Here is a 26426-nt window from a genome sequence, read left to right as displayed (position 1 = left end):
CCGTGTCATCCAGCAGGGGCGCCACTAACACACATATGACTGAACTCTTACAAATTAATTAGGAAAAAATTTCTGCAATGACATTTTTTCTTTGGGAGGGGGTATTGCTACATCCAAACTAATAGTTGTCAGTATAAAGTCATAAACCACAGTCAGCCTGTAAAAATAAAAATCAGGCTTCATTCTATAATTCTAAAGATTTATGTCTGAGATTATCTGGAGCAAAAAGATGATGAAACGAAAGTGGGTTTTTTTCCATTAAAAGAGCAAAGAAAGTATGAACATGTCTGGTGCACAGCACATTGTGTGAATGCTTCAATGTTTTGAACCCCAAGCGATGCGCAGTGGCTGTTAAATTGATTTTAAGAGGGTGTTAAACTGAAAGCCGTGGCATTGATTTGACCTACTATTGAAGGATGAGAGTGAAAGACTGTGGAAGAAGGAATGTTCCAGATGGTTTAGAAATAAGCCATAAGGCAGCAACACCGATAATGTCTAAATGAGATGCATCATAAAACAGTATAGGAGACAGGCAGTCGAAACTGTGAAGAAAAGAAATTCAGTTCAGTGCTGCGCCACTCGAGCACAGCTGTATTTGCTGAGAATAACATTATTTTGTTTGCATGTTCAGTGAAGCAAGAAGCAAATAAGTGAGTATATATCCTGCTGGTTCTCTAAATAAATATATCAGTGTAAGTGCGGTTTTCAAACATGACTTCTTTAAGCATGCTTCAGCTTTCAGTTTAAAAGCAAAAGCCTGTGCTTTGCTGCAAGTAATGCTTTGTTTTATTTGCAACAATTAGCTTTTTGCAGTCTATTTTAAATGCAAAAAAAAATTCTCAAGGACATTGCTCCAAATTAGATCATTGATACGCCCAGAGTTACGTAGAGCTAAACAACTTCAGATCTAAAGTTCTATCTAGGTCTATCGGTATCTTGAGAGTTCTTGGATAATAAATATCCAAACAATGCCCCAAGTGTTATTTGTTTACTCAATTAATATGCTTGTTGTTTTACTGTACAATATAGCGCAAGGTGACTTTGAATGTTATCCCCCAACGGTTTTGTTTCAGGTCTAGAGACACAAAATTATTTCCTGAAGATAATTAATTTCAAAACATTGGAACATGGGAAAGCAGAAAAGAGGCAGTGATTCGCATGAGATGTAAAATCATTTGGCAAAACATTTTCTCCCATCCTGCACTGGTCCCGTTGTGACCCAGGTTCTGAATGAGTGTTAGTCTTATAAAAATGCAGAAAACTACTCCACCCTTTTCCTTCAGATACCTAATTACCACATCGTCCAATATACCTAATTACCTTAATACGTTTATTTTATGCTAATATCTCATCATTCTTTTGATTTGATGAGAACATCTGCTCGAAGTCTTAAAGGCTTAATTTACACACACAAAAAAATTGACACTCATGTTGAGAGAAAATTCCCGTCAGACGAATCAGAAATATGTGAAACACATTTATCCCTAAACATATTTACAGAATATTGCAAGTATTTTAAGTATTAAAAACTGCCATGTAATGCAAGGGAGTATTAAAGGGAATGTTCACCCAAAAATGAAAATTCTGTCATTATTTACTCACCCTCTTGTCATTTTAACCTGCATGACTTTATTTATTCCGCAGAACACAAAATAAGATATTTTGATGAATGTCGGTAACCCAACAACAGCGTTACCCATTGACCAGATATACATTTTTCATATAAATTAAAATTATTCCATTCCATTCCATTCCATTTTCTACCACTTATCCGAACTACCTCGGGTCACGGGGAGCCTGTGGCTATCTCAGGAGTCATCGGGCATCAAGGCAGGATACACCCTGGATGGAGTGCCAACCCATCGCAGGGCACACACACTCACTCATTCACTCACGCACTTAAAATTATAATATCTCTAAATAAATAAATGACCATATAAAACTTTTAAAACTAAAGTGTTTACTTGTATTATTCACTTTAGACGGATTGCAAGATTGTTTAGTGTCTGTGGTGTGAAATTGAGATCGATTCACGTCTGAAGACACGCTTGAGAAAATAGTGAGTAACGGCATAGATGCAGCACTGCAGTGTTGCCAGGTCCAGTTATTATTTACGCCTTTGGTCTTGTTTGTTTTTATCCACCTAATGATACACCTCAGGAAGTTAATGAAGTGGGAAGTAAGGAGGACAGGGAGCAGAGGAACAGAAAGATGACAGAGTGCATCACACAACAGTGAAGAACAAGACACACGTAAAAAAAAAACATGAACGGATTTGATCCTGCGAGAATTAAATGCAAAATAATTCTGCACAATTCTCCACACCCCGCCCCAGACCTCGCCAATAGTCGTGACCACCAGACCCGATCTGTATTGAACTCTTTGAAAAATAATTACGTAAAAAAATCTCATCAGCTTCCAGGAACCTTTCACAGATATCCCCCCGTCTTTCAGCTCTAATTTAGCTTCTGTTTCTCTACTCCCAACGCTTGCCTGCATTAGCGGCTCCACCTGGGAGTCTGATGAGGAGCGAGCGGCCCACGCTGATGTAGTGCACGCTCTGTCTGTTGTTAGTGAATGACAGCGGATATGCCGGTAATGAGGGTGGAGCTTTTCCCTGGTGTCAGGCCTGCTCTTGAGGATTCTCCGCTGATGAAGACCGAAGCCGGACAGCTGGGAGCTCGGCAATGTGACTCTCCAGGTGGGGTGGTGGAAATCATTTCTACACTGCACGCCTCTCACGCTGGGCTCCTAATTGCTGGAGAAGGGGGCAAGATAGATCCGGAATACATTACAGTTCGCCCACAGAGTGTGATTAATGGGCTGGTGGGATTTTTGCAAACCGCTGGCTGAACTCAAGCGGCGTTGGTGTTCATGAGGTTAAGGTGTGTGGGCTTCAGGAGTCCTTCTGGCTTTAATGAAAAGACTCAGTTTATATAGACGGTTGCCGAGACTTTGAACTCTACCCGTAGCAATCACTTTGCATAGCCACGTGTGTATTGTATGTCTGGAAAAGAATTGTGTGGAACTCACCATTGGGGCCGGCTTGCCTCCTTTGGCATTGCAGACCAGAGTAAGATTTTGGGCCTGGTACCGGCTGAATGGCGCCGGGGTGTTCTCAGCCACTACTGAGATGTTGTTTGGTGGGGCTGTGGGGTAGAGAAAGAAAAAAAAACATCTATGAGACATTTAGGGACAGATTTACCTCACACGCTAATTTAGATGTTCTGTATGAATGCTAGCAATTTCTCATCAGCTCTCCATTTCAGCTTTAACACGCATTGGTTTTGAAACAGAATCTTAAAATTGTGTGGATTTCCATTGCCCTTTCATGTGCAGATGCAGTTTGTAGTGTTGCACGGCTGGGGTTTTGGAGCATGTCAGCGTAGCTTTTATTTGTCAATAGGTGCCTTGCTTTTCACATGGGTCTGCTGCTGCAAAGAAGAAACATTATGCTGAAAACTCTTTAGGAAAGAGGGAAGGAAGTGAAAGTCTGGAAGAAAAGAAACGTGACTGGGCCACAGGGAGCTCCAGTGTTTCTTGGTCTGCAAGACCCTGACCCCCCAAAAAGAAGTGAGATAAAAAACCCTATGCATGATGCATGGTCCTGAGAGCACTGTCATAAGACTATGCAGTCCAGTGTTATACTAAAATAAATCTAAAAGGCATAATTTATAAAGGCTGTTTGTGTGAGTCATAGGTTATTTAAAATGATGTGTGAAACTTTATGCATGTAATATCAACTGACTCCTGCTAAGCTCCTCTCGGGAGACCAATGAAGGAGTCACGGCATTTGAAATGCAGGAGCTTCTAACTGCTGCCTGTAGGGATACAGAGGGAAGATGAACACTTGCATTGACGTGTACTTTACATAGAAAGGATAAAAAGCTGGAAAGCGCCAAGTGGTCCAGTGGACTGTGCACCGACATGTTGTGCCGGCGACCCGAGTTTGAATCCCTGCTTCTGATTCCTCCTCTCATCCCATAAAGATGCTACAAAAAAGCTGGAAAGCAAGAGCTTGAATATATATTTTATTAAAAAGATTTAATTTTAAATTCATTTACTTGTTTAACGAGGACCAATATCAATATAAAGTCATTGTATGATCTCAAAATAATTGCAATATGATTCACAGCCCTGTTCTTATTTACATTTATTTACGTCCAGAGTGCTATATACAGTAACCTTTTATGTTCTAGAAGAAAGTCATCTGAGAATGAATACATTACCATGGGAATTTAATTTATAGATAAATTATTCCTTTAAGCCCACCTGTCAGTGAGAAAAAGCTGACTTTATCAGCAGTCCAGGTATAAAAAAGGGGTGTGTGGGGGTTTTATCACATCTGCATTTTTTACTAGCACCAAGCGATTTATGATCCTCTGTCATCGCGCCGACGTAGGTGGGCATTGACTATTCCGGCAGCTGCATTATCACATAAAACACTTCCTACAAATTTTCGCTTACCCCCGCTGGTAGAAATAGATGTTGCCGCTACTCAATTTAGACCCATGCTGGATTTATTTTCTGCATGTTGAAGAGTTGAGAAATAGCACTAGTTAGGGTTAAAAGTGAAGCCGGCAAAACATCTGCTGTGAATCTCTTGATCAATAACACTTGCATACTAAAAAGGGGAAGAAAAAAGCTTGCTGTACCAGGAGAGCAGCGTGGTAATACAAGTGTCACTTTAGGTCTAAATCTCTCTGCCACTCTGCAAACGTGCAATACAAATTAATTGATTTAAACAAACGGGATGGAGAATAAAAAGGAATGGCCTGAAAAGTTTCGTTTCCTCACCTCCTAATTCCTTATTGATGGCGGAGGGAGGGAAATTAACCTAAGCGCACACTATTAGTTCTTTGGGAGAAGGAGGATTGTCCTAAATTGGACAATGATATGCTGTCACATGATTCTGCGGATGGGATTGTAAATACGCACCTGCACGCACGACCCAGAAACAGAATGCTGTTAATAAATTGATAGCATCCCAGAGTCATAAACATTTTTTAATGTTCTGTTTGTTAAATGCTCACAGTGGCTTTGATGGATGAGACCCTATGGTGTCTGTTTATAGCGGCGGCTATTCAAGGCTAATTAACCGTGTGCTCTCACAACTGCTTACCAAAATGAGCCAAGCTTACCAATACAGACCAGTGCCAGTTTGTGAAATTCCTTGGAATTAGCAAGAATGGATTTCTATTTATGCATTAATGCCTTGTTACTAAGCTGTACCAGGTTTCCAAACACTCAATTGTCACTCACAGATGTATTGGTGACAAAATACGTCTAACTGGAGATGTTTAGCCTACTGTGCAAAGTAATACTTATAGGTTTTCTCTTGCTGTGATGGTAGAACTCCTTTTCCATTTTAGTCTACCATGAAGCCCGTAGTTCAAATTGAGCGAAATGTGTTATCTCAAAAATAAAGACAACACAAAACACAATCAAGAACCCCCTGATGGAAAGGCAGAGTGTAGATATGAGTGAGGAATAAGAGAAAAAATGCTGAAATTGTCCCTGTTATCTGACAGATCTCGCTGAAATAGGTGTCCTGAAATATTACACCTGTCTCTGTGACAGCGATAGACTTAAAACAAGAGAACAAAACAAAAAAGTGACATGAACCACTGTCAGATCCGTGTTAAGCCAATCATAAGACTTTGTTCTCTGCCTGTCTATCATTTCGCACATTCAGGGCTGGTCATGTATGGTATGAAGGTGTAAAATCTCAGTTTGTTGTGCAGCAACACTATTTTTACTGCGGTGGCTTATGACAACTAAGGTCATTCAACCTACAGCACACAAGGTCACTTTATAGCTGTGTTAAGGTACGCCACCTGCAGGCAGCAAGTGGAAGCATAAAAACAAATTATAAACAGGTTACAAAGACACTTTCATATTGCCCCCTGTGCTTTAGTTCAAATAAACAGTAAGTCCCACCCCAAACTCAAATCAGATCAGAAAATTAAACAAAGTAATGCTTTAAAAACATAACCAAATACCAAAATTAAAAAAACAAATAGTTTTCCATTTTAAGGAATTCAATATGCCTGTCTTTGCACACCAGTTCTTTTGGCGGCATCTAGCAGTGAGATTGCGAATTGCAACTAACGGCTCACTCCACCCCCATCACGACTCGCTCCACTACTCATCACATCCTCACAGTTTTGTATTCGAGTTAACAGGAGCATCTTCTGGATGTTTTCAGTGTGCAAATCTAAACAATCAAGATATCTGAATAATCCTTGATGGTATGTTTGAAACGATTAAAGAGTGCGGCTGCCATGCTTGGCACACAACAAAACCTTGTTTAATCCTTTACCGGATTAGAAATGTTGCTTTATATGGTGGCATTACAGATTTTCACACTCCATTTAATTACACTTACAAGGTTTCTTGAGTGCTTTATGAAATTTTGAGCGCTGAGAGAAAACACATCTGGCAAGAGGACCAAGGCCATTTTGTCTCCCTCGAATGAATGCTTTCTGTCATAATTTGTCAAATTTTGCAAATCTAGCATTAACTCGAAAAAGGTGGTGTATATGCGAAAAAACCCCAAGATTAAATGTTTACCCAGAGAGTCATTTTTATTCCCAAATTAACAAATTGGAAAATAATAACCACTGCTCTGACCGCCCAAAATTTTATTCTGTGAGTAAACAATGGTTTCACCATTGTTGAGAGAGCAAAAAACATTTAATCTACAAAAAAAAAATACTATAGGACTCACTACAAACATGTAACTACATCGTGATGTACTGTATGTAACCTTATTTTTTTTTTTTTTTCAGTTTATTTCAGTTCTGACTCGCCCTGAGGTAAATCATGATGTCCTCCATACCTGCCCACAGCATTGAGATGAAGTCTTAAAAAATAAATAAGAAATTAATAAATCGTATTGATTGTTTGGCTGTTTCACGGTGTCTTAAAAGATGAATTATTATTATGTACATAAACGACACTGCATTACTGTCATGGAATCAAAACTGTAGTCCGATGGCAAGCGAGGGAATGTTCGGGCAAGTTCCTTTCAGAAACAATAACTGCACAGATAAGACACATCTTGAGAAAGTAACTAAAAATACACTAACCCTTTCTCTCAACAGGTAGTGGTCTAGCTTTTGTTGAAAACAGTAACTCTGTATTGGCATCTAATGTATTATGGCTCCTGTATGAACTATCGCTTATTGCTCCTAAACTCTTTGTAAGTCGCTTTGGATAAAAGCGTCTGCTAAATGTAAATTTAAATGTAACTGTATGGTACAGAAGTCATGAAAAACCCTATACCTTGTATTAAAAAATAATCAAAGCAAAAAATACTCCACTAGGCAAGAAAGGCGTGAAAACCCTCCTAAGGCACTTGACCCCGTCGCTAGACCATGCTCCCCTTAAGTGCTTGTTTAAATTTCATGCCTTTTTACAAAAGAGCATGCAATAAATGTTTCACCACCATGTTTTCGCCCTTTCTTCTCTGTGAAACTGTGTCAGCCATCTCCCTCCCTCACATAATCCACACCGCAGAGCCATTCGTTCTAATAGGGCATCCATATTTGTGCAGCGTGATAGCCTGGAGCACCATTGCTCTCTTTACAAAATAACAGCAAATATGTTTTTTCTTCATTTGAGGAACAGGGGGTTGTATTAAGCCGAGTTCCCAGCAGACAGATCTCACTGGCCTGGTAATTAAAAGATTTAGTGGCCCTTTGAGACGGGGAAGAGGGGTGGTGGGTTATTTCCCTCACCTTCCTTTGACATCTGTTACTCAGATCTAATAGGCAGGAGACACGGGGCAAAGCTGTCTCTCTCTCAAGCGAAGTATTTTACTTAGGACTTTCCTAATGGAACATTTGGGTGCCTTTTTCTCATAGTAAGTCCCATTTTAGGTCCTGAGACTAATTAGTCAATGTTTGCACAGGTCTTCAGGCATTTAATTCAGCGAACGGTGTGCGACAGGGATTCATCAAGCTGTTTATCAACAGTTTTAACAGGAGTGGAATGAATGTAATGACAGATAATCACACAAAACCACTGATGCATTTGATTAAAAACCTTCCTGAGTAATGCAATGAACTGCCTTAAAGAGGATTTATAAACAGGCAAACACATTATCCAACTTCGGCTGTAATTTTTGAGAGCACAAATCATCTGACATGTTCAGAAAATGTCTCAGGGTTGAACCTTCTTCTTGAAAATAGTTAAACAGTAACAAATAGAGCTGATAACAAACGTGGAGGTTCTGTTCAAAACAGGGATGACTGGTATTGGACAGGCGCATATACAGACACTGTAGAAATACATTTATGCCGTTTCTACATCGTGGCCTTTGAACAAAGCACTTAACCCTTGGTTACAAGGAGGCTCTCTGAAACTAATGCATTATGAACTGCTTAGAGAGAAAAAACCTACCGGTTAATTTATCTTGCAGCAGCCATTTACTGTATGTACCCATGAAAACAACCTATGTCTTTAACAGCATGAACAGTATTTCTAAGCTGTTTTTTTACACAACCTAAATTTAGAATGGACATAAAATGATGATCCAACACAGTCCATAAAATGTTTACTAAGGTAAACAAAACTGTAAATCAAATCTACATTTGAAATGTTTATATATAACTTTTTTATGCTAAATGTAATTTATGATTTTTTCCTTGTTGTCTTGCATTTATAATGGAAATGATTGTTTTAATATAGCTCTTGAATTTTGAAGCTTCGTGCTCTTGGCAGCCAATAAGCACAACAGAGAACACATTGTGGTTGGCACAAATTATGTTTATCCTCATTTCAACTGTAGTATCTGATGTTATGTGTGTTTTCTTGACCTGCGCAGTGTATGATTTTCAAGCAGGAGGGCATCTGACAGAATTGGTCAGCTTTTACCAATTGCTAGATACATGTGCATGAAAATATTGTAGAGTTGCACATGCAGACTTTGACATCGATCATAAAAGCAACATTTTAGAAGTTTCTCATCCCTTTTATGAGCATTTTACTTTTTTTTTTATATTTTCCTCTGCTGGGTGACACCACTGTTTTAAGTGTTTAGCTTAATTTAAAATTGAATCTTATTTTAAAATAAAACATACCATGCTTTTGAGAAGCGTGTTTCTTGGTCAGTCACCACCATATGTTGTGTAATGGGTGCTATGGTGTTTAACATGGGATGCTTGTGTGCTTTCTAACTAGGTTGACCAGCCACTGGTCAACCATCATCATTTGAAAGATCAGCAACAACCAGCAAAATCCATCATAAATATCATACTGGTCTAGAAAAGGGAAATGTTTTGCTGCGTCTTACATTACTTTTCATGAATGCAGTGCGCGTAACAGCAAATTACTTATTCAAGGACTTTTCTTCACTCCTCCGTGGCATGATGAATTTAAAGGATTCATTCTCAAGAGATCATTTGATGTATCCTCCCTGTGAAGTAAACACAGGCTAAAGCATGAGAACATCTGAGCAGCAATGTATTATTCACATTTTTGAATGACATAACTGTTCATACTTTGAGATGAGGAAGAACAGATACTTTCATTCAGTTTGAACCCAGACACACAGACTCGCTCGGAGACACCAAGAAACACTCCTCTGACTTTAAACCAGCCATCAGTTCAGTCCATCACTGCCTTTAAAAATCCTTCGGCTCAAACCAACTACGCACAATGTAGTATAAGTACTGGCATCCTGATTGACACACACTACAGATCTGACATGTTCATGATATCGCTTAGATCACATGGGGCGGATTATAGTCGGTATGCTTTGACCATCACAGACCGTTTGGTATTTTTAAGGACAAGTAGAATATGTTTGTGAAGAAACTTATGGTAAGACATTTTAAATGGTTATTAAAGGGTAAAGCAATGTGTGTTGTAATATATTATATGTTGTTTGTAAAGAATTATTACCAAATTAAAAATAAGTAGTGTATGAATTGAAATGTTATAATGTACAGCATTAACTGTAGAAACCAGACTTTGCGATGCATTCAATGGTGAATTACAAGGCATTAAACTTTTGTAATGCCTTACACATAAATGCCTAAAGTAAAGTGTTAGCAATATTATTTTAATTTTTACAAAAATTACTTTAAATATATACATTTATTACGAACACTTTATTATAATATTTTCTGTAACAAACAGTTATAATTGAATAGTTATAATTTACAGTTGACATTAAACAAATAGTGTTAATAAAACATTTTCAGTTATATTAAATAAATAAATAAAAAAGAACTAAAATATTGATATAATTAAATATGAAATGAACATATACATATATATTAAATTAAAAGGTACAAAACATAAAAGCAATATAGAAAAAAAACTATATAGAACACCTAGCTCAGAAAAACTGTTTCAGTTTTTTAAACACTACACAAACATTTGAAGAAAGTACCTCCATCAGAACATTTATAACAGAATCAAAATGTTAAACAAATATATTTAAGGTTTCATTATTTATGTAAGCATTAAAAATAAAATAAATAAATATAACTGCAAGCAGTAATCATCGGGTTCGAGCAGTCTAAGGGGACTAAGGTCGACTGCCTTCGCTGACTACGGTCAGGAATCGCACCATAACACATCCGCAACGGATGACACTTACCCATATCCAGAAAAATGAAAGAAATGGTCAGCAACGGTTAATACAGACCACGCATGCTTACACTCATATGCAGGTTTAAACAGATAAGGGACGAGTGAAATTAACCAATTCTCATGTCTCTACGATGTTCTGTTCCAGAGATATAGGTCTAGCTTAATGGTTGCTAAGTTAACCTGTTTAGTTGCTATGGATGTGGCATGGCACCTGCCATACATTATGATAGACGTGTATACATTTTTTTTAAGGCTTAAGGCCAGGAGCATCTTAAATAGATACATTGATTCACATTCATAATATTCTAGAATGCCATGGCATTTAAATTATGCTTAATTTTATACAAACACCTCACATAATACAATATACCCCATTTTGATGTTTGCTTTGAACTTCAGGAAGTCATGTTTACCATGTCTAAATGCCTAAATTTATTGAGCTGCTGCCATGTGACTGGCTGAGTAGCAATTTGGGTTTACATGCAATTAAACTGGTTTTATCTAATAAAGCTGTGTTATATATATATATCAACACTCATCTTAAAAGCAAGCAGACATGTGCTATATTTATAGATGTGTAAATATGGAGCAACGTTTAATGTGTAATACATTATATTTCTAACACTGTCTTCCTGTGAGACACATTTCATTACACACACATGCACACTCTCGATCACACAAGACACACAGAACTATACAGTGCATTCAAACTCATATGATACAGAGGGAAATGATATCCATAAACACACACGCACACTACACACCTTTATCCTGCACATATTTATCGTTCCTTTAGCAAAGCTACATGCATTGTGATCTGGTGACTCTATAAGAAAGCCATCGAAATGAATGTCTCTTCCTATGAGCATCACATTTTGCATGCTTGTTAAGTGTTATAATATGTATAATAGTACTACATGGCAAGTCAGTTGGATTATTTATTAAGGAGTATCGACATATAACATACTCGTTTCACGCTAATATAATAAAGGACCCTGTTATGGTCACAAAACAAAAAAAAACTCAACATGATTTTGATGATTATTGACCTAGAGAGTCCAAAGAAATGAACTGAGGTGGAAATTTTGAAATTGCTTGAAAATCCTTGAACAAGTTTGAAAAAGTAGTTTTTTAAATCATCACCAATAACTCACAAACCATTTGATAGACATCAATGGTTCAAGAGGCAAAGTTGTTATGAATAAGGAGATCTATCGTTTGATATCAATAGTTTGTGTATTACTCAAATGTCACGTGACGAACAGTTGTCTAGGCCACCAAAAGACATGTGCATTTTGCCATTTTTATTATTATAGCGCCACCTAGTGTCCAAACGCCACGTTCTTTTTTATGTGACATCCTAGTGATGGTCTCCAGATATTTCCTGAGCCCCTTGCTGAAATGTTAAACCGTTGTTGATTTGAGGCCATTTAAATGTGATAGGCTCCGCCCATTTTTTTATTTTGGGGCCCCTAAGCGATCGTGAAAGGAAATTTCAACTTTTTTTGATAATTATTTACCTTCACACTCCACACAAGTCATCTACATTGGTTTGGGTCTGATCGGTCAAAAACTCAGGGACAAGTTTGCGAAGAAAGGTTTCTATCAATATCTGCGATAACTCACAAACCATTTGATCGACAGAAGTTGTTCTAGAGGCAAAGTTGTTTAGAATAAGGAGATCTATCATATAATACAAATAGTTTGGTTATATGTCAAGTGTCACATGATACACAAATGTTTAAGCACTACTAAAGCGTTATTTCGCCCCCCGGTGGCCAAATGAGTTCACATTTCTTACAGACCTTAAGGACCTTGAGATGAATAAGCCCAGCGAGTGTCGTTTTGATCGGCCTCCGTTTACCCGGTGTAATGAGTGCTCAAAATTCATTGGCCAATGGCGGCCATGTTTTTTGACATACGTCAATGTCCTTTTAGATATTCATGAAGCATGAGACAAAGACCCACCATACCAATTATCAAGTCATTCGGGCAAAGGGTTGCGTAGTTATAGCCATTTTCTAGCTCATTCAAATTATAGCGCCACCTAGTGGCCAAACGCCACATTTTTTTTATTATAACTCCGGACTGAGGGTCTACACATATGTTCCAAGCCCCATGAAGATATCTCAAACAGTTCACGAGTTATGGCCATTTTAGCTAAATATGCCACTTCCGGTTTGGACGTTTTAGCGCCACCTAGCGGCCGTGAGCAGAAAATTCAACTTTTTTTCGATAACTATTTACATTCACACTCCACAGAATTCATCAACGTTGGTTTGGTTTCGATAGGGCAAAAATCCAGGGACTAGTTCATTTTTTTTTTTTTTCATAAAATGCAAATTAGCGAAAAAATTTGCATACCGGAAATGAAATCGGAGATATACGTTTTTTAAGTTTTGAGCCAGTGATTACACTGATATAAGACACTTGGGTGTGCGACCAATGGTTTAGGAGTATAAGGCGCAAACGCGCTTTTCATCGTTGTAGCGCCACCTATGGGCCGATTTGGCTGGCTCCGTGTATCTGAGTAGCGACAAGGACTACTACCATCTGACCAAGTCTCAGCTCTGTCGGTCTTACGGTTTGGGCTGCAGCATCAGTTTTAGGGCAGAATAATAATAAGAATTAAAGCTGCAAGCAGCATTTAGCGGGTTCGAGCAGTCTAAGGCCTCTATTGGCCTTGCCATTGTCAACTAGGCTCAGGAATGGCACCGTAACAAATCCACAACGAATGACACTCTTCCACACCAAGAAATATGACAGAAACGGTTGGTAACTTTTAATACAGACCATGCATGCGTACACTCGTATGCAAAAACGGGCGTAAACCGATAATACCTAAGGGACGAGTGCAATAAACCATTTCTCATGTCTCTATGATGATTTGTTGCAGAGATAGAGATCTTGCTAAACGGTTGCTAAGCTAACCTGTTCGGTTGCCATGGGTGTCCATTAATACCTGTCAATTAATAACACATCAAACCACAAGCCAAACGAACCAAGCCCCGTGTCTTTATAATATTCTACTGCAGAGATGTAGGTCTGGCTAGACGATTGCAAAAAATAATCTGTTTGGTTGCTAAGGGCGTGGCTTGGCAGCTGTCAATTGATAAAGAATGAAGCCATTAGCAAAACAAAGCAACTCCTGTGTCTCTAAAACATTCTATTGCACATATATAGGTCTTTTTTTTAATACAATGCACATTCTTCAAAATAGCTTATTTTGTGTTCTGAAGAATTGATAAAAAAATACGACCAATTTAAATAGATAATTGATTCACATTCATGGTCTGCAACAATATTCCAGAAGACCTTGCCATTTAACTGATGCTTATTTGGTTGAGTCTGGTGACTCTGAAGGCCATTGGAGTACAGTGAGCTCATTGTCATGTTTAAGAAACCAGTTTGAGATCATTTGAGCTTTCTGACATGGTCCATTTTTTACTGCTGGAAGTAGCCATCAAAACATGGACATGGTTGGCAACAATCCTCAGGTGGTATGTGTTATCTAATATATCCCATACCATATATCCAATTGTTTCTCCATTTTGATGCTCGGTTTGAACTTCAGCAAGTGTGTTTACCACGTCTAGAAGCCAAAATGGATTGAGTTTATGCTATGTGACTGGCTGATTAGCAATTTGATTAGCAAATGATGTACTTATTAAAGACAAGTTTAAAACAGTAATTTTAAATGTATGATATTTCACCTTTTTGACTGTTGTGAAGGCATGCCTCTTCCGATAAGGATCACATGTTGCATGCTTGTTTTGTGTCATAATATGTATAATAGTACTTAATGGCAAGTCAGTTGGATTAATTATTAAGGAGTAGCGACCTTCACCGTACTCGTTTCACGCTAATATAATAAAGGACCCTGTTATGGTCACAAAACAAAAAAAACTCAACATGTTTTTGATGATTATTGACCTAGAGAGTCCAAAGAAATGTACTGTGGTGGAAATTTTGAAATTGCTTGAAAATCCTTGAACAAGTTTGCAAAAGTAGGTTTTATACATCATCACCAATAACTCACAAACCATTTGATAGACATCAATGGTTCAAGAGGCAAAGTTGTTATGAATGAGGAGATCTATCGTTTGATATCAATAGTTTGTGTATTAGTCAAATGTCACGTGACACACCGTTGTCTAGGCCACCAAAAGACATGTACATTTAGCCATTTTTACTATTATAGCGCCACCTAGTGTCCAAACGCCACGTTATTTTGTATGTGACCTCGGAGTGATGGTCTACATATATTTCCCGAGGCATATGATGATATGTTTAGCTGTTCTGGATTTATGGCCATTTAAATGTGATAGGCTCCACCCATTTTTTTATTTTGGCGCCCCTAAGCGACCGTGAAAGGAAATTTTAACTTTTTTTCAATAATTATTTACAAACACTTCCCAAAGAAGTCATCTGCATTGTTTTGGTTCCGATCGGTCGAAAATCCAACGACTAGTTCGCGAAAGTAGGTTTTTGACATCATCAGCAATAACTCACGAACCGTTCGATCGATAGAAGTTGTTCCAGAGGCAAAGTTGCTCAGAATGAAGAGTACTATCATATGATACCAATAGTTTCTGTATATGTCAAATGTCACGTGATACACAATTGTTTAAGCACTCCTAAAGCGTTATTTCGCCCCCCGGTGGCCGAATGAGTTCACATTTCTTACAGACCTTAAAGACCATGAGACGAATAAGCCCAGCGAGCGTCGTTTTGTTCGGCCTCCGTTAACCCGGTCTAATAAGTGCTCAAACTTCATTGGCCAATGGCGGCCATGTTTTTTAAGATACGCCAATGTCCTTTTAGATATTCATGTAGAATGAGACAAAGACACACCATACCAAATAATAAGTCAATCGGGCAAACTGTTGCGTAGTTATGGCCATTTTCTAGCTCATTCAAATTATAGCGCCACCTAGTGGCCAAACGCAACATTTTTTTTACCTTGACCCCGGATTGAGGGTCTACACATATGTTCCAAGCCCCATGAAGATATCTCAAACAGTTCAGGAGTTATGGCCATTTTAGTTCAATATGTTACTTCCGTTTTGGACATTTTTGCGCCCTCTAGCGATGGGGGATGAAAATTTCAACTTTTTTTTAATAATTATTCATATTCACACTCCACAGAACTCATCAGCGTTGGTTTGGTTCCGATAGGGCAAAAATCCAGGGACTAGTTCATTTTTTATTTTTTTCATAAAATGCTAATTAGCGAAAAATCTATAATGGCGGAAATGAAATCGGAGATATACGTTTTTTAAGTTTTGAGCCAGTGATTACTCTGATATAAAACACTTGGGTGTGCGACAAACGGTTTAGGAGTAACAAGCGTAAACGCGTTTTTTATCGCTGTAGCGCCACCTATGGGTCGATTTGGCTGGCTCCGTGTATCTGAGTAGCGACAAGGACTACTACCATCTGACCGAGTCTCAGCTCTGTCGGCCTTACGGTTTGGGCTGCAGTATCAGTTCTAGGGAAGAAGTATAATAATAATAATAAAACCAACAAATACAATAGGTTTCTAGCCCTACGGGCTCGAACCCTAATTAAAGCTGCAAGCAGCATTTAGCGGGTTCGAGCAGTCTAAGGCCTCTATTGGCCTTGCCATTGTCAACTAGGCTCAGGAATGGCACCGTAACAAATCCACAACGAATGACACTCTTCCACACCAAGAAATATGACAGAAACGGTTGGTAACTTTTAATACAGACCATGCATGCGTACACTCGTATGCAAAAACGGGCGTAAACCGATAATACCTAAGGGACGAGTGCAATAAACCATTTCTCATGTCTCTATGATGATTTGTTGCAGAGATAGAGATCTTGCTAAACGGTTGCTAAGCTAACCTGTTCGGTTGCCATGGGTGTCAATTAATACCTGTCAATTAATAACACATCAAACCACAAGCCAAACGAACCAAGCCCCGTGTCTTTATAATATTCTACTGCAGAGATGTAGGTCTGGCTAGACGATTGCAAAAAATAATCTGTTTGGTTGCTAAGGGCGTGGCTTGGCAGCTGTCAATTGATAAAGAATGAAGCCATTAGCAAAACAAAGCAACTCCTGTGTCTCTAAAACATTCTATTGCAACTATATAGGTCTTTTTTTTAATACAATGCACATTCTTCAAAATAGCTTATTTTGTGTTCTGAAGAATTGATAAAAAAAATACGACCAATTTAAATAGATAATTGATTCACATTCATGGTCTGCAACAATATTCCAGAAGACCTTGCCATTTAAGTGATGCTTATTTGGTTGAGTCTGGTGACTCTGAAGGCCATTGGAGTACAGTGAGCTTATTATCATGTTTAAGAAACCAGTTTGAGATCATTTGAGCTTTCTGACATGGTCCATTTTTTACTGCTGGAAGTAGCCATCAAAACATGGACATGGTTGGCAACAATCCTCAGGTGGTATGTGTTATCTAATATATCCCATACCATATATCCAATTGTTTCTCCATTTTGATGCTCGGTTTGAACTTCAGCAAGTGTGTTTACCACGTCTAGAAGCCAAAATGGATTGAGTTTATGCTATGTGACTGGCTGATTAGCAATTTGATTAGCAAATGATGTACTTATTAAAGACAAGTTTAAAATAGTAATTTTAAATGTATGATATTTCACCTTTTTGACTGTTGTGAAGGCATGCCTCTTCCGATAAGGATCACATGTTGCATGCTTGTTTTGTGTCATAATATGTATAATAGTACTTAATGGCAAGTCAGTTGGATTAATTATTAAGGAGTAGCGACCTTCACCGTACTCGTTTCACGCTAATATAATAAAGGACCCTGTTATGGTCACAAAACAAAAAAAACTCAACATGTTTTTGATGATTATTGACCTAGAGAGTCCAGAGAAATGTACTGTGGTGGAAATTTTGAAATTGCTTGAAAATCCTTGAACAAGTTTGCAAAAGTAGGTTTTTTACATCATCACCAATAACTCACAAACCATTTGATAGACATCAATGGTTCAAGAGGCAAAGTTGTTATGAATGAGGAGATCTATCGTTTGATATCAATAGTTTGTGTATTAGTCAAATGTCACGTGACACACCATTGTCTAGGCCACCAAAAGACATGTACATTTAGCCATTTTTACTATTATAGCGCCACCTAGTGTCCAAACGCCACGTTATTTTGTATGTGACCTCGGAGTGATGGTCTACATATATTTCCCGAGGCATATGATGATATGTTTAGCTTTTCTGGATTTATGGCCATTTAAATGTGATAGGCTCCACCCATTTTTTATTTTGGCGCCCCTAAGCGACCGTGAAAGGAAATTTTAACTTTTTTTCAATAATTATTTACAAACACTTCCCAAAGAAGTCATCTGCATTGTTTTGGTTCCGATCGGTCGAAAATCCAACGACTAGTTCGCGAAAGTAGGTTTTTGACATCATCAGCAATAACTCACGAACCGTTCGATCGATAGAAGTTGTTCCAGAGGCAAAGTTGCTCAGAATGAAGAGTACTATCATATGATACCAATAGTTTCTGTATATGTCAAATGTCACGTGATACACAATTGTTTAAGCACTCCTAAAGCGTTATTTCGCCCCCCGGTGGCCGAATGAGTTCACATTTCTTACAGACCTTAAAGACCATGAGACGAATAAGCCCAGCGAGCGTCGTTTTGTTCGGCCTCCGTTAACCCGGTCTAATAAGTGCTCAAACTTCATTGGCCAATGGCGGCCATGTTTTTTAAGATACGCCAATGTCCTTTTAGATATTCATGTAGAATGAGACAAAGACACACCATACCAAATAATAAGTCAATCGGGCAAACTGTTGCGTAGTTATGGCCATTTTCTAGCTCATTCAAATTATAGCGCCACCTAGTGGCCAAACGCAGCATTTTTTTTACCTTGACCCCGGATTGAGGGTCTACACATATGTTCCAAGCCCCATGAAGATATCTCAAACAGTTCAGGAGTTATGGCCATTTTAGTTCAATATGTTACTTCCGTTTTGGACATTTTTGCGCCCTCTAGCGATGGGGGATGAAAATTTCAACTTTTTTTTAATAATTATTCATATTCACACTCCACAGAACTCATCAGCGTTGGTTTGGTTCCGATAGGGCAAAAATCCAGGGACTAGTTCATTTTTAATTTTTTTCATAAAATGCTAATTAGCGAAAAAATTTGCATACCGGAAATGAAATCGGAGATATACGTTTTTTAAGTTTTGAGCCAGTGATTACTCTGATATAAAACACTTGGGTGTGCGACAAACGGTTTAGGAGTAACAAGCGTAAACGCGTTTTTTATCGCTGTAGCGCCACCTATGGGTCGATTTGGCTGGCTCCGTGTATCTGAGTAGCGACAAGGACTACTACCATCTGACCGAGTCTCAGCTCTGTCGGCCTTACGGTTTGGGCTGCAGTATCAGTTCTAGGGAAGAAGTATAATAATAATTAAAGCTGCAAGCAGCATTTAGCGGGTTCGAGCAGTCTAAGGCCTCTATTGGCCTTGCCATTGTCAACTAGGCTCAGGAATGGCACCGTAACAAATCCACAATGAATGACACTCTTCCACACCAAGAAATATGACAGAAATGGTTGGTAACTTTTAATACAGACCATGCATGCGTACACTCGTATGCAAAAACGGGCGTAAACCGATAATACCTAAGGGACGAATGCAATAAACCAATTCTCATGTCTCTATGATGATTTGTTGCAGAGATAGAGATCTTGCTAAACGGTTGCTAAGCTAACCTGTTCGGTTGCCATGGGTGTGGAATAGCACCTGTCAATTAATAACACATCAAACCACAAGTCAAACGAACCAAGCCCCTTGTCTCTATAATATTCTACTGCAGAGATGTAGGTCTGGCTAGACGGTTGCAAAAAATAATCTGTTTGGTTGCTAAGGGTGTGGCTTGGCAGCTGTCAATTGATAAAGAACGAAGCCATTAGCAAAACAAAGCAACTCCTGTGTCTCTAAAACATTCCATGCACATATATAGGTCTTTTTTGTTAATACAATGCACATTCTTCAAAATAGCTCATTTTGTGTTCTGAAAAATTGATTAAAAACAATAAGACCAATTTAAATAGATAATTGATTCACATTCATGGTCTGCAACAATATTCCAGAAGACCTTGCCATTTAACTGATGCTTATTTGGTTGAGTCTGGTGACTCTGAAGGCCATTGGAGTACAGTGAGCTCATTGTCATGTTCAAGAAACCAGTTTGAGATCATTTGAGCTTTCTGACATGGTCCATTTTTTACTGCTGGAAGTAGCCATCAAAACATGGACTTGGTTGGCAACAATCCTCAGGTGGTATGTGTTATCTAATATATCCCATACCATATATCCAACTGTTTCTCCATTTTGATGCTCGGTTTGAACTTCAGCAAGTGTGTTTACCACGTCTAGAAGCCAAAATGGATTGAGTTTATGCTATGTGACTGGCTGATTAGCAATTTGATTAGCAAATGATGTATTTATTAAAGACAAGTTTAAAATAGTAATTTTAAATGTATGATATTTCACCTTTTTGACTGTTGTGAAGGCATGCCTCTTCCGATAAGAATCACATGTTGCATGCTTGTTTTTTGTCATAATATGTATAATAGTACTTAATGGCAAGTCAGTTGGATTAATTATTAAGGAGTAGCGACCTTCACCGTACTCGTTTCACGCTAATATAATAAAGGACCCTGTTATGGTCACAAAACAAAAAAAACTCAACATGATTTTGATGATTATTGACCTAGAGAGTCCAGAGAAATGTACTGTGGTGGAAATTTTGAAATTGCTTGAAAATCCTTGAACAAGTTTGCAAAAGTAGTTTTTTTACATCATCACCAATAACTCACAAACCATTTGATAGACATCAATGGTTCAAGAGGCAAAGTTGTTATGAATGAGGAGATCTATCGTTTGATATCAATAGTTTGTTTATTAGTCAAATGTCACGTGCCACACCGTTGTCTAGGCCACCAAAAGACATGTACATTTAGCCATTTTTAATATTATAGCGCCACCTAGTGTCCAAACGCCACGTTATTTTGTATGTGACCTCGGAGTGATGGTCTACATATATTTCCCGAGGCATATGATGATATGTTTAGCTGTTCTGGATTTAAGGCCATTTAAATGTGATAGGCTCCACCCATTCTTTTATTTTGGCGCCCCTAAGCAACCGTGAAAGGAAATTTCTACTTTTTTTCACTAAGTATTTACAAACACTTCCCACAGAAGTCATCTGCATTGTTGTGGTTCCGATCGGTCGAAAATCCAACGACTAGTTTGCGAAGGTAGGTTTTTGACCTTCAGCGATTATTCACAAACTGTTCGATTGACAGAAGTTGTTCCAGAGGCAAAGTTGCTCAGAATGAAGAGTACTATCATATGATACCAATAGTTTCTGTATATGTCAAATGTCACGTGATATACAATTGTTAAAGCACTCCTAAAGCGTTATTTCGCCCCCCGGTGGCCGAATGAGTTCACATTTCTTACAGACCTTAAAGACCATGAGACGAATAAGCCCAGCGAGCGTCGTTTTGTTCGGCCTCCGTTAACCCGGTCTAATAAGTGCTCAAACTTCATTGGCCAATGGCGGCCATGTTTTTTAGGATACGCCAATGTCCTTTTAGATATTCATGTAGAATGAGACAAAGACACACCATACCAAATAATAAGTCAATCGGGCAAACTGTTGCGTAGTTATAGCCATTTTCTAGCTCATTCAAATTATAGCGCCACCTAGTGGCCAAACGCCGCTTTTTTTTTTATTGTGACCCCGGATTGAGGGTGTACACATATGTTAAAAGCCCCATGAAGATATCTCAAACAGTTAAGGAGTTATGGCCATTTTAGTTCAATATGTTACTTCCGTTTTGGACATTTTTGCGCCCTCTAGCGATGGGGGATGAAAATTTCAACTTTTTTTTAATAATTATTCATATTCACACTCCACAGAACTCATCAGCGTTGGTTTGGTTCCAATAGGGCAAAAATCCAGGGACTAGTTCATTTTTAATTTTTTTCATAAAATGCTAATTAGCGAAAAAATTTGCATACCGGAAATGAAATCAGAGATATACGTTTTTTAAGTTTTGAGCCAGTGATTACACTGATATAAGACACATGGGTGTGCGACAAACGGTTTAGGAGTAACAAGCGTTAACGCGTTCGGCATCGCTGTAGCGCCACCTATGGGCCGATTTGGCTGGTTCCGTGTATCTGAGTAGCGACAAGGACTACAACCATCTGACCAAGTCTCAGCCCTGTCGGCCTTACGGTTTGGGCTGCAGTATCAGTTCTAGGGAAGAAGTATAATAATAATAATAAAACCAACAAATACAATAGGTTTCTAGCCCTTCGGGCTCGAACCCTAATTAAAGCTGCAAGCAGCCTTTAAGCGGGTTTCGAGTATTTATGCCAGTCAATGGAGCAGTGCATCCACGAACAGTGTAAGGGGTCAGACCCCAACGAACCCACGACGGATCAAACTCCCACCAACACAGAAAAATTATAGAAATTATCAGTATCAGCTCAAAGAAGCGTTGCATGCTTACACACTCATGACTAGCTGTTTTCTCTCAATCAAACAACAAAATAAACTAATTCAAAGTTGGTTGGTGTCAGGTAATGGTATCATAAAATACTGCCTGCAGGCATAGCCTTTATCCCCTAGCAGGATTCCATCATAGTCACCTATATAATAGAAAAATGCAGTTCTGTTAGGCCCAAAATTAGTAATCCAGTTAGTTTGTAAAGTCTATTTGACTTGCCACGTCCAAATAATGTGCATAACTCTCCGATACTTGAGTCGTGAACAGAGCCTGGCCATTTCGCCACCAGATTTATAATGTGGAACATAGTCACACACCATCTAAGAGATGTGTTGTATAATTGAATACATTCCCTTGAATAATTATCAAACTAAATGTTATGAATGTTTACTGGCATGGTCATTTCATAATCTTTATGATCAATTATAATGTACCTGCAATAGAGAATTTAGAAATTGCTTAAAAAAATCAAAGAACTAGTTAGCAAAAGTCAGTTTTAAACACCATCACCGATAACTCGTGAACCGTTTGTGTGACATCAATGGATCAAGAGGCAAAGTTGTTCAGAATGAAGAGGAGGACTATTAAATGATATCATTAGTTTGTGTAAGTGTCAAATGTCATGTGATACACAATTGTTTAAGATATGAGATACACGTCAATTTTGCCATTTTTACTGTTTTAGCGCCACCTAGTGTCCAAACGCTACCTCCTTTTTTTAAGTGACCTCGGAGTGATGGTCTACACATATCAACTGAGCCCCATGATGATATGTTAAGCCCTTCTGGATTTATGGCCATTTTAATGTGATAGGATCTGCCCATTTTAAGTTTTGGCGTCCCTAAGCAACGGTGAAAAGAAATTTCAACTTTTTTTCAATGATTATTTACATTCACACTCCACAGAAGTCATCTGCATTGGTTTGGTTCCGATCGGTTGAAAAACCAGGAACTAGTTCGCGAAAGTAGGTTTTTGACATCATCAGCGATAACTCACGAACCGTTTGATCGACAGAAGCATGTCCAGAGGCAAAGTTGTTCAGAATGAGAAGAGCAATCTTATGATACCAATAGTTTCTGTATATGTCAAATGTCACGTGATACAGAATTGTTTATGCACTCCAAAAGCGCTATTTCGCCCCCCGGTGGCCAAATGAGTTCACATTTCTTACAGACCTTAAAGACCGTGAGACGAATAAGCCCAGCGAGTGTCGTTTTGATCGGCCTCCGTTTACCCGGTATAATGAGTGCTCACATTTAATTGACCGATGGCAGACTTGTTTTTTGAGATACGCCAAAGTCCTTTTATACAGTCAAGGTTCATGACACAAAGACACACCATACCAAATAATTAGTCGATCGGGCAAACGGTTGCTTAGTTATAGCCCTTTTCGAGTTCTTTGCTATTATAGCGCCACCTAGTGGCCAAACACCGAGTTTTTTTTATTGTGACCCCAGACTGAGGGTCTACACATATGGTCTAAGCCCCGTGAAGATATCTCAAACCGTTCTCTAGGTATAGCCATTTTAATGAAATAGGCTACTTCCGGGTTTGACGTTTTGATGCCCCCTAGCGACCCTGAATCGAAATTTCAACTTTTTTTCAATGAATATTTACATTCACACTCCACAGAATTTATCAGCGTTGGTTTGGTTCCGATCGGGCAAAAATCCAGGGACTAGTTCATTTTTTTTTTTTTTCCTAAAATGCAAATTAGCGGGAAAATTTGCATACCGGAAATGAAATCGGGGATATACGTTTTTTAGGTTTTGAGCCAATGATTACAATGATATAAAACACTTGGGTGTGCGACAAACGGTTTAGGAGTAACGAGCGTTAACGTGCGCAAACACGCTTTTCATCGCTGTAGCGCCACCTATGGGCCGATTTGGCTGGGTCACTGTATCTGAGTAGCCTGCACAGATACAACCAAATGACCAAGTGTCGAGTTTCTACGACTTACGGTTTGGGCTGGGCGACCGGTTTTATGGCGGAAAAATAATAATAATAATTAAAGCTGCAAGCAGCATTTAGCGGGTTCGAGCAGTCTAAGGCCTCTATTGGCCTTGCCATTGTCAACTAGGCTCAGGAATGGCACCGTAACAAATCCACAACGAATGACACTCTTCCACACCAAGAAATATGACAGAAACGGTTGGTAACTTTTAATACAGACCATGCATGCGTACACTCGTATGCAAAAACGGGCGTAAACCGATAATACCTAAGGGACGAGTGCAATAAACCATTTCTCATGTCTCTATGATGATTTGTTGCAGAGATAGAGATCTTGCTAAACGGTTGCTAAGCTAACCTGTTCGGTTGCCATGGGTGTCAATTAATACCTGTCAATTAATAACACATCAAACCACAAGTCAAACGAACCAAGCCCCGTGTCTTTATAATATTCTACTGCAGAGATGTAGGTCTGGCTAGACGATTGCAAAAAATAATCTGTTTGGTTGCTAAGGGTGTGGCTTGGCAGCTGTCAATTGATAAAGAACGAAGCCATTAGCAAAACAAAGCAACTCCTGTGTCTCTAAAACATTCTATTGCACAGATATAGGTCTTTTTTTTAATACAATGCACATTCTTCAAAATAGCTTATTTTTTGTTCTGAAGAATTGATAAAAAAAATACGACCAATTTAAATAGATAATTGATTCACATTCATGGTCTGCAACAATATTCCAGAAGACCTTGCCATTTAAGTGATGCTTATTTGGTTGAGTCTGGTGACTCTGAAGGCCATTGGAGTACAGTGAGCTCATTGTCATGTTCAAGAAACCAGTTTGAGATCATTTGAGCTTTCTGACATGGTCGATTTTTTTTACTGCTGGAAGTAGCCATCAAAACATGGACATGGTTGGCAACAATCCTCAGGTGGTATGTGTTATCTAATATATCCCATACCATATATCCAATTGTTTCTCCATTTTGATGCTCGGTTTGAACTTCAGCAAGTGTGTTTACCACGTCTAGATGCCAAAATGGATTGAGTTTATGCTATGTGACTGGCTGATTAGCAATTTGACTAGCAAATGATGTATTTATTAAAGACAAGTTTAAAATAGTAATTTTAAATGTATGATATTTCACCTTTTTGACTGTTGTGAAGGCATGCCTCTTCCGATAAGAATCACATGTTGCATGCTTGTTTTGTGTCATAATATGTATAATAGTACTTAATGGCAAGTCAGTTGGATTAATTATTAAGGAGTGGTGACCTTCACCACACTTGTTTCACGCTAATATAATAAAGGACCCTGTTATGGTCACAAAACAAAAAAAAACTCAACATGTTTTTGATGATTATTGACCTAGAGAGTCCAGAGAAATGTACTGTGGTGGAAATTTTGTAATTGCTTGAAAATCTTTGAACAAGTTTGCAAAAGTAGGTTTTATACATCATCACCAATAACTCACAAACCATTTGATAGACATCAATGGTTCAAGAGGCAAAGTTGTTATGAATGAGGAGATCTATCGTTTGATATCAATAGTTTGTGTATTAGTCAAATGTCACATGACACAAAGTTGTCCAGGCCACCAAAATACATGTACATTTTGCCTTTTTTAATGTTTTAGCGCCACCTAGTATCCAAACGCCACCTTCCTTTGTATGTGACCTTGGAGTGATGGTCTACACATATCATCTGAGCCCCATGATGATATGTTAAGCCGTTCTGGATTTATGGCCATTTTAATGTGATAGGCTCAGACCATTTTAAGTTTTGGCGTCCCTAAGCAGCGGTGAAAGAAAAATTTCAACTTTTTTTCAATGATTATTTACATTCACACTCCACAGAAGTCATCTGCATTGGTTTGGTTCCGATCGGTTGAAAAACCAGGAACTAGTTCGCGAAAGTAGGTTTTTGACATCATCAGCGATAACTCACGAACCGTTTGATCAATAGAAGTTGTTCCAGAGGCAAAGTTGCTCAGAATGAAGAGTACTATCATATTATAACCATAGTTTGGGTAAATGTCAAATATCACGTGATACACAGTTGTGCATGCACTCCAAAAGCGCTATTACGCCCCCAGGTGGCCGAATAAGTTCATGTTTCTTACACACCGTCAGGACCATGAGACAAATAAGCCCAGTGAGTGGCGTTTTGATCGGCCTCCGTTAACCCGGCGTAATGAGTGCTCAAACTTCATCGACCAATGGCGGCCATGTTTTTTGATATACGCCAATGTCCATTTAGATATTTATGTAGAATGAGACAAAGACACACCATACCAAAT

The 26426-nt window shown here is 38.6% G+C and overlaps 1 protein-coding gene across 2 annotated transcripts in view; it reads right to left on the bottom strand.

The window, feature by feature from the left end:
• igsf21a (immunoglobin superfamily, member 21a) overlaps positions 1-26426 on the bottom strand; it is a 224451-nt gene that overhangs the window by 21691 nt on the left and 176334 nt on the right. For both annotated transcript variants that reach the window (XM_056734385.1, XM_056734386.1), the window contains exon 5: positions 3034-3149. In XM_056734385.1, coding sequence (XP_056590363.1) covers positions 3034-3149 — 116 coding nt within the window. The remainder of the gene's footprint in view (positions 1-3033; positions 3150-26426) is intronic.

The sequence above is a fragment of the Triplophysa dalaica genome, chromosome 21 (genome assembly GCF_015846415.1).
Source record: "Triplophysa dalaica isolate WHDGS20190420 chromosome 21, ASM1584641v1, whole genome shotgun sequence".
Classification (NCBI taxonomy): domain Eukaryota; kingdom Metazoa; phylum Chordata; class Actinopteri; order Cypriniformes; family Nemacheilidae; genus Triplophysa; species Triplophysa dalaica.
The sequence above is the reverse complement of the archived record's forward strand: the minus strand, read 5'-3'. Positions and strand labels throughout refer to the sequence as shown.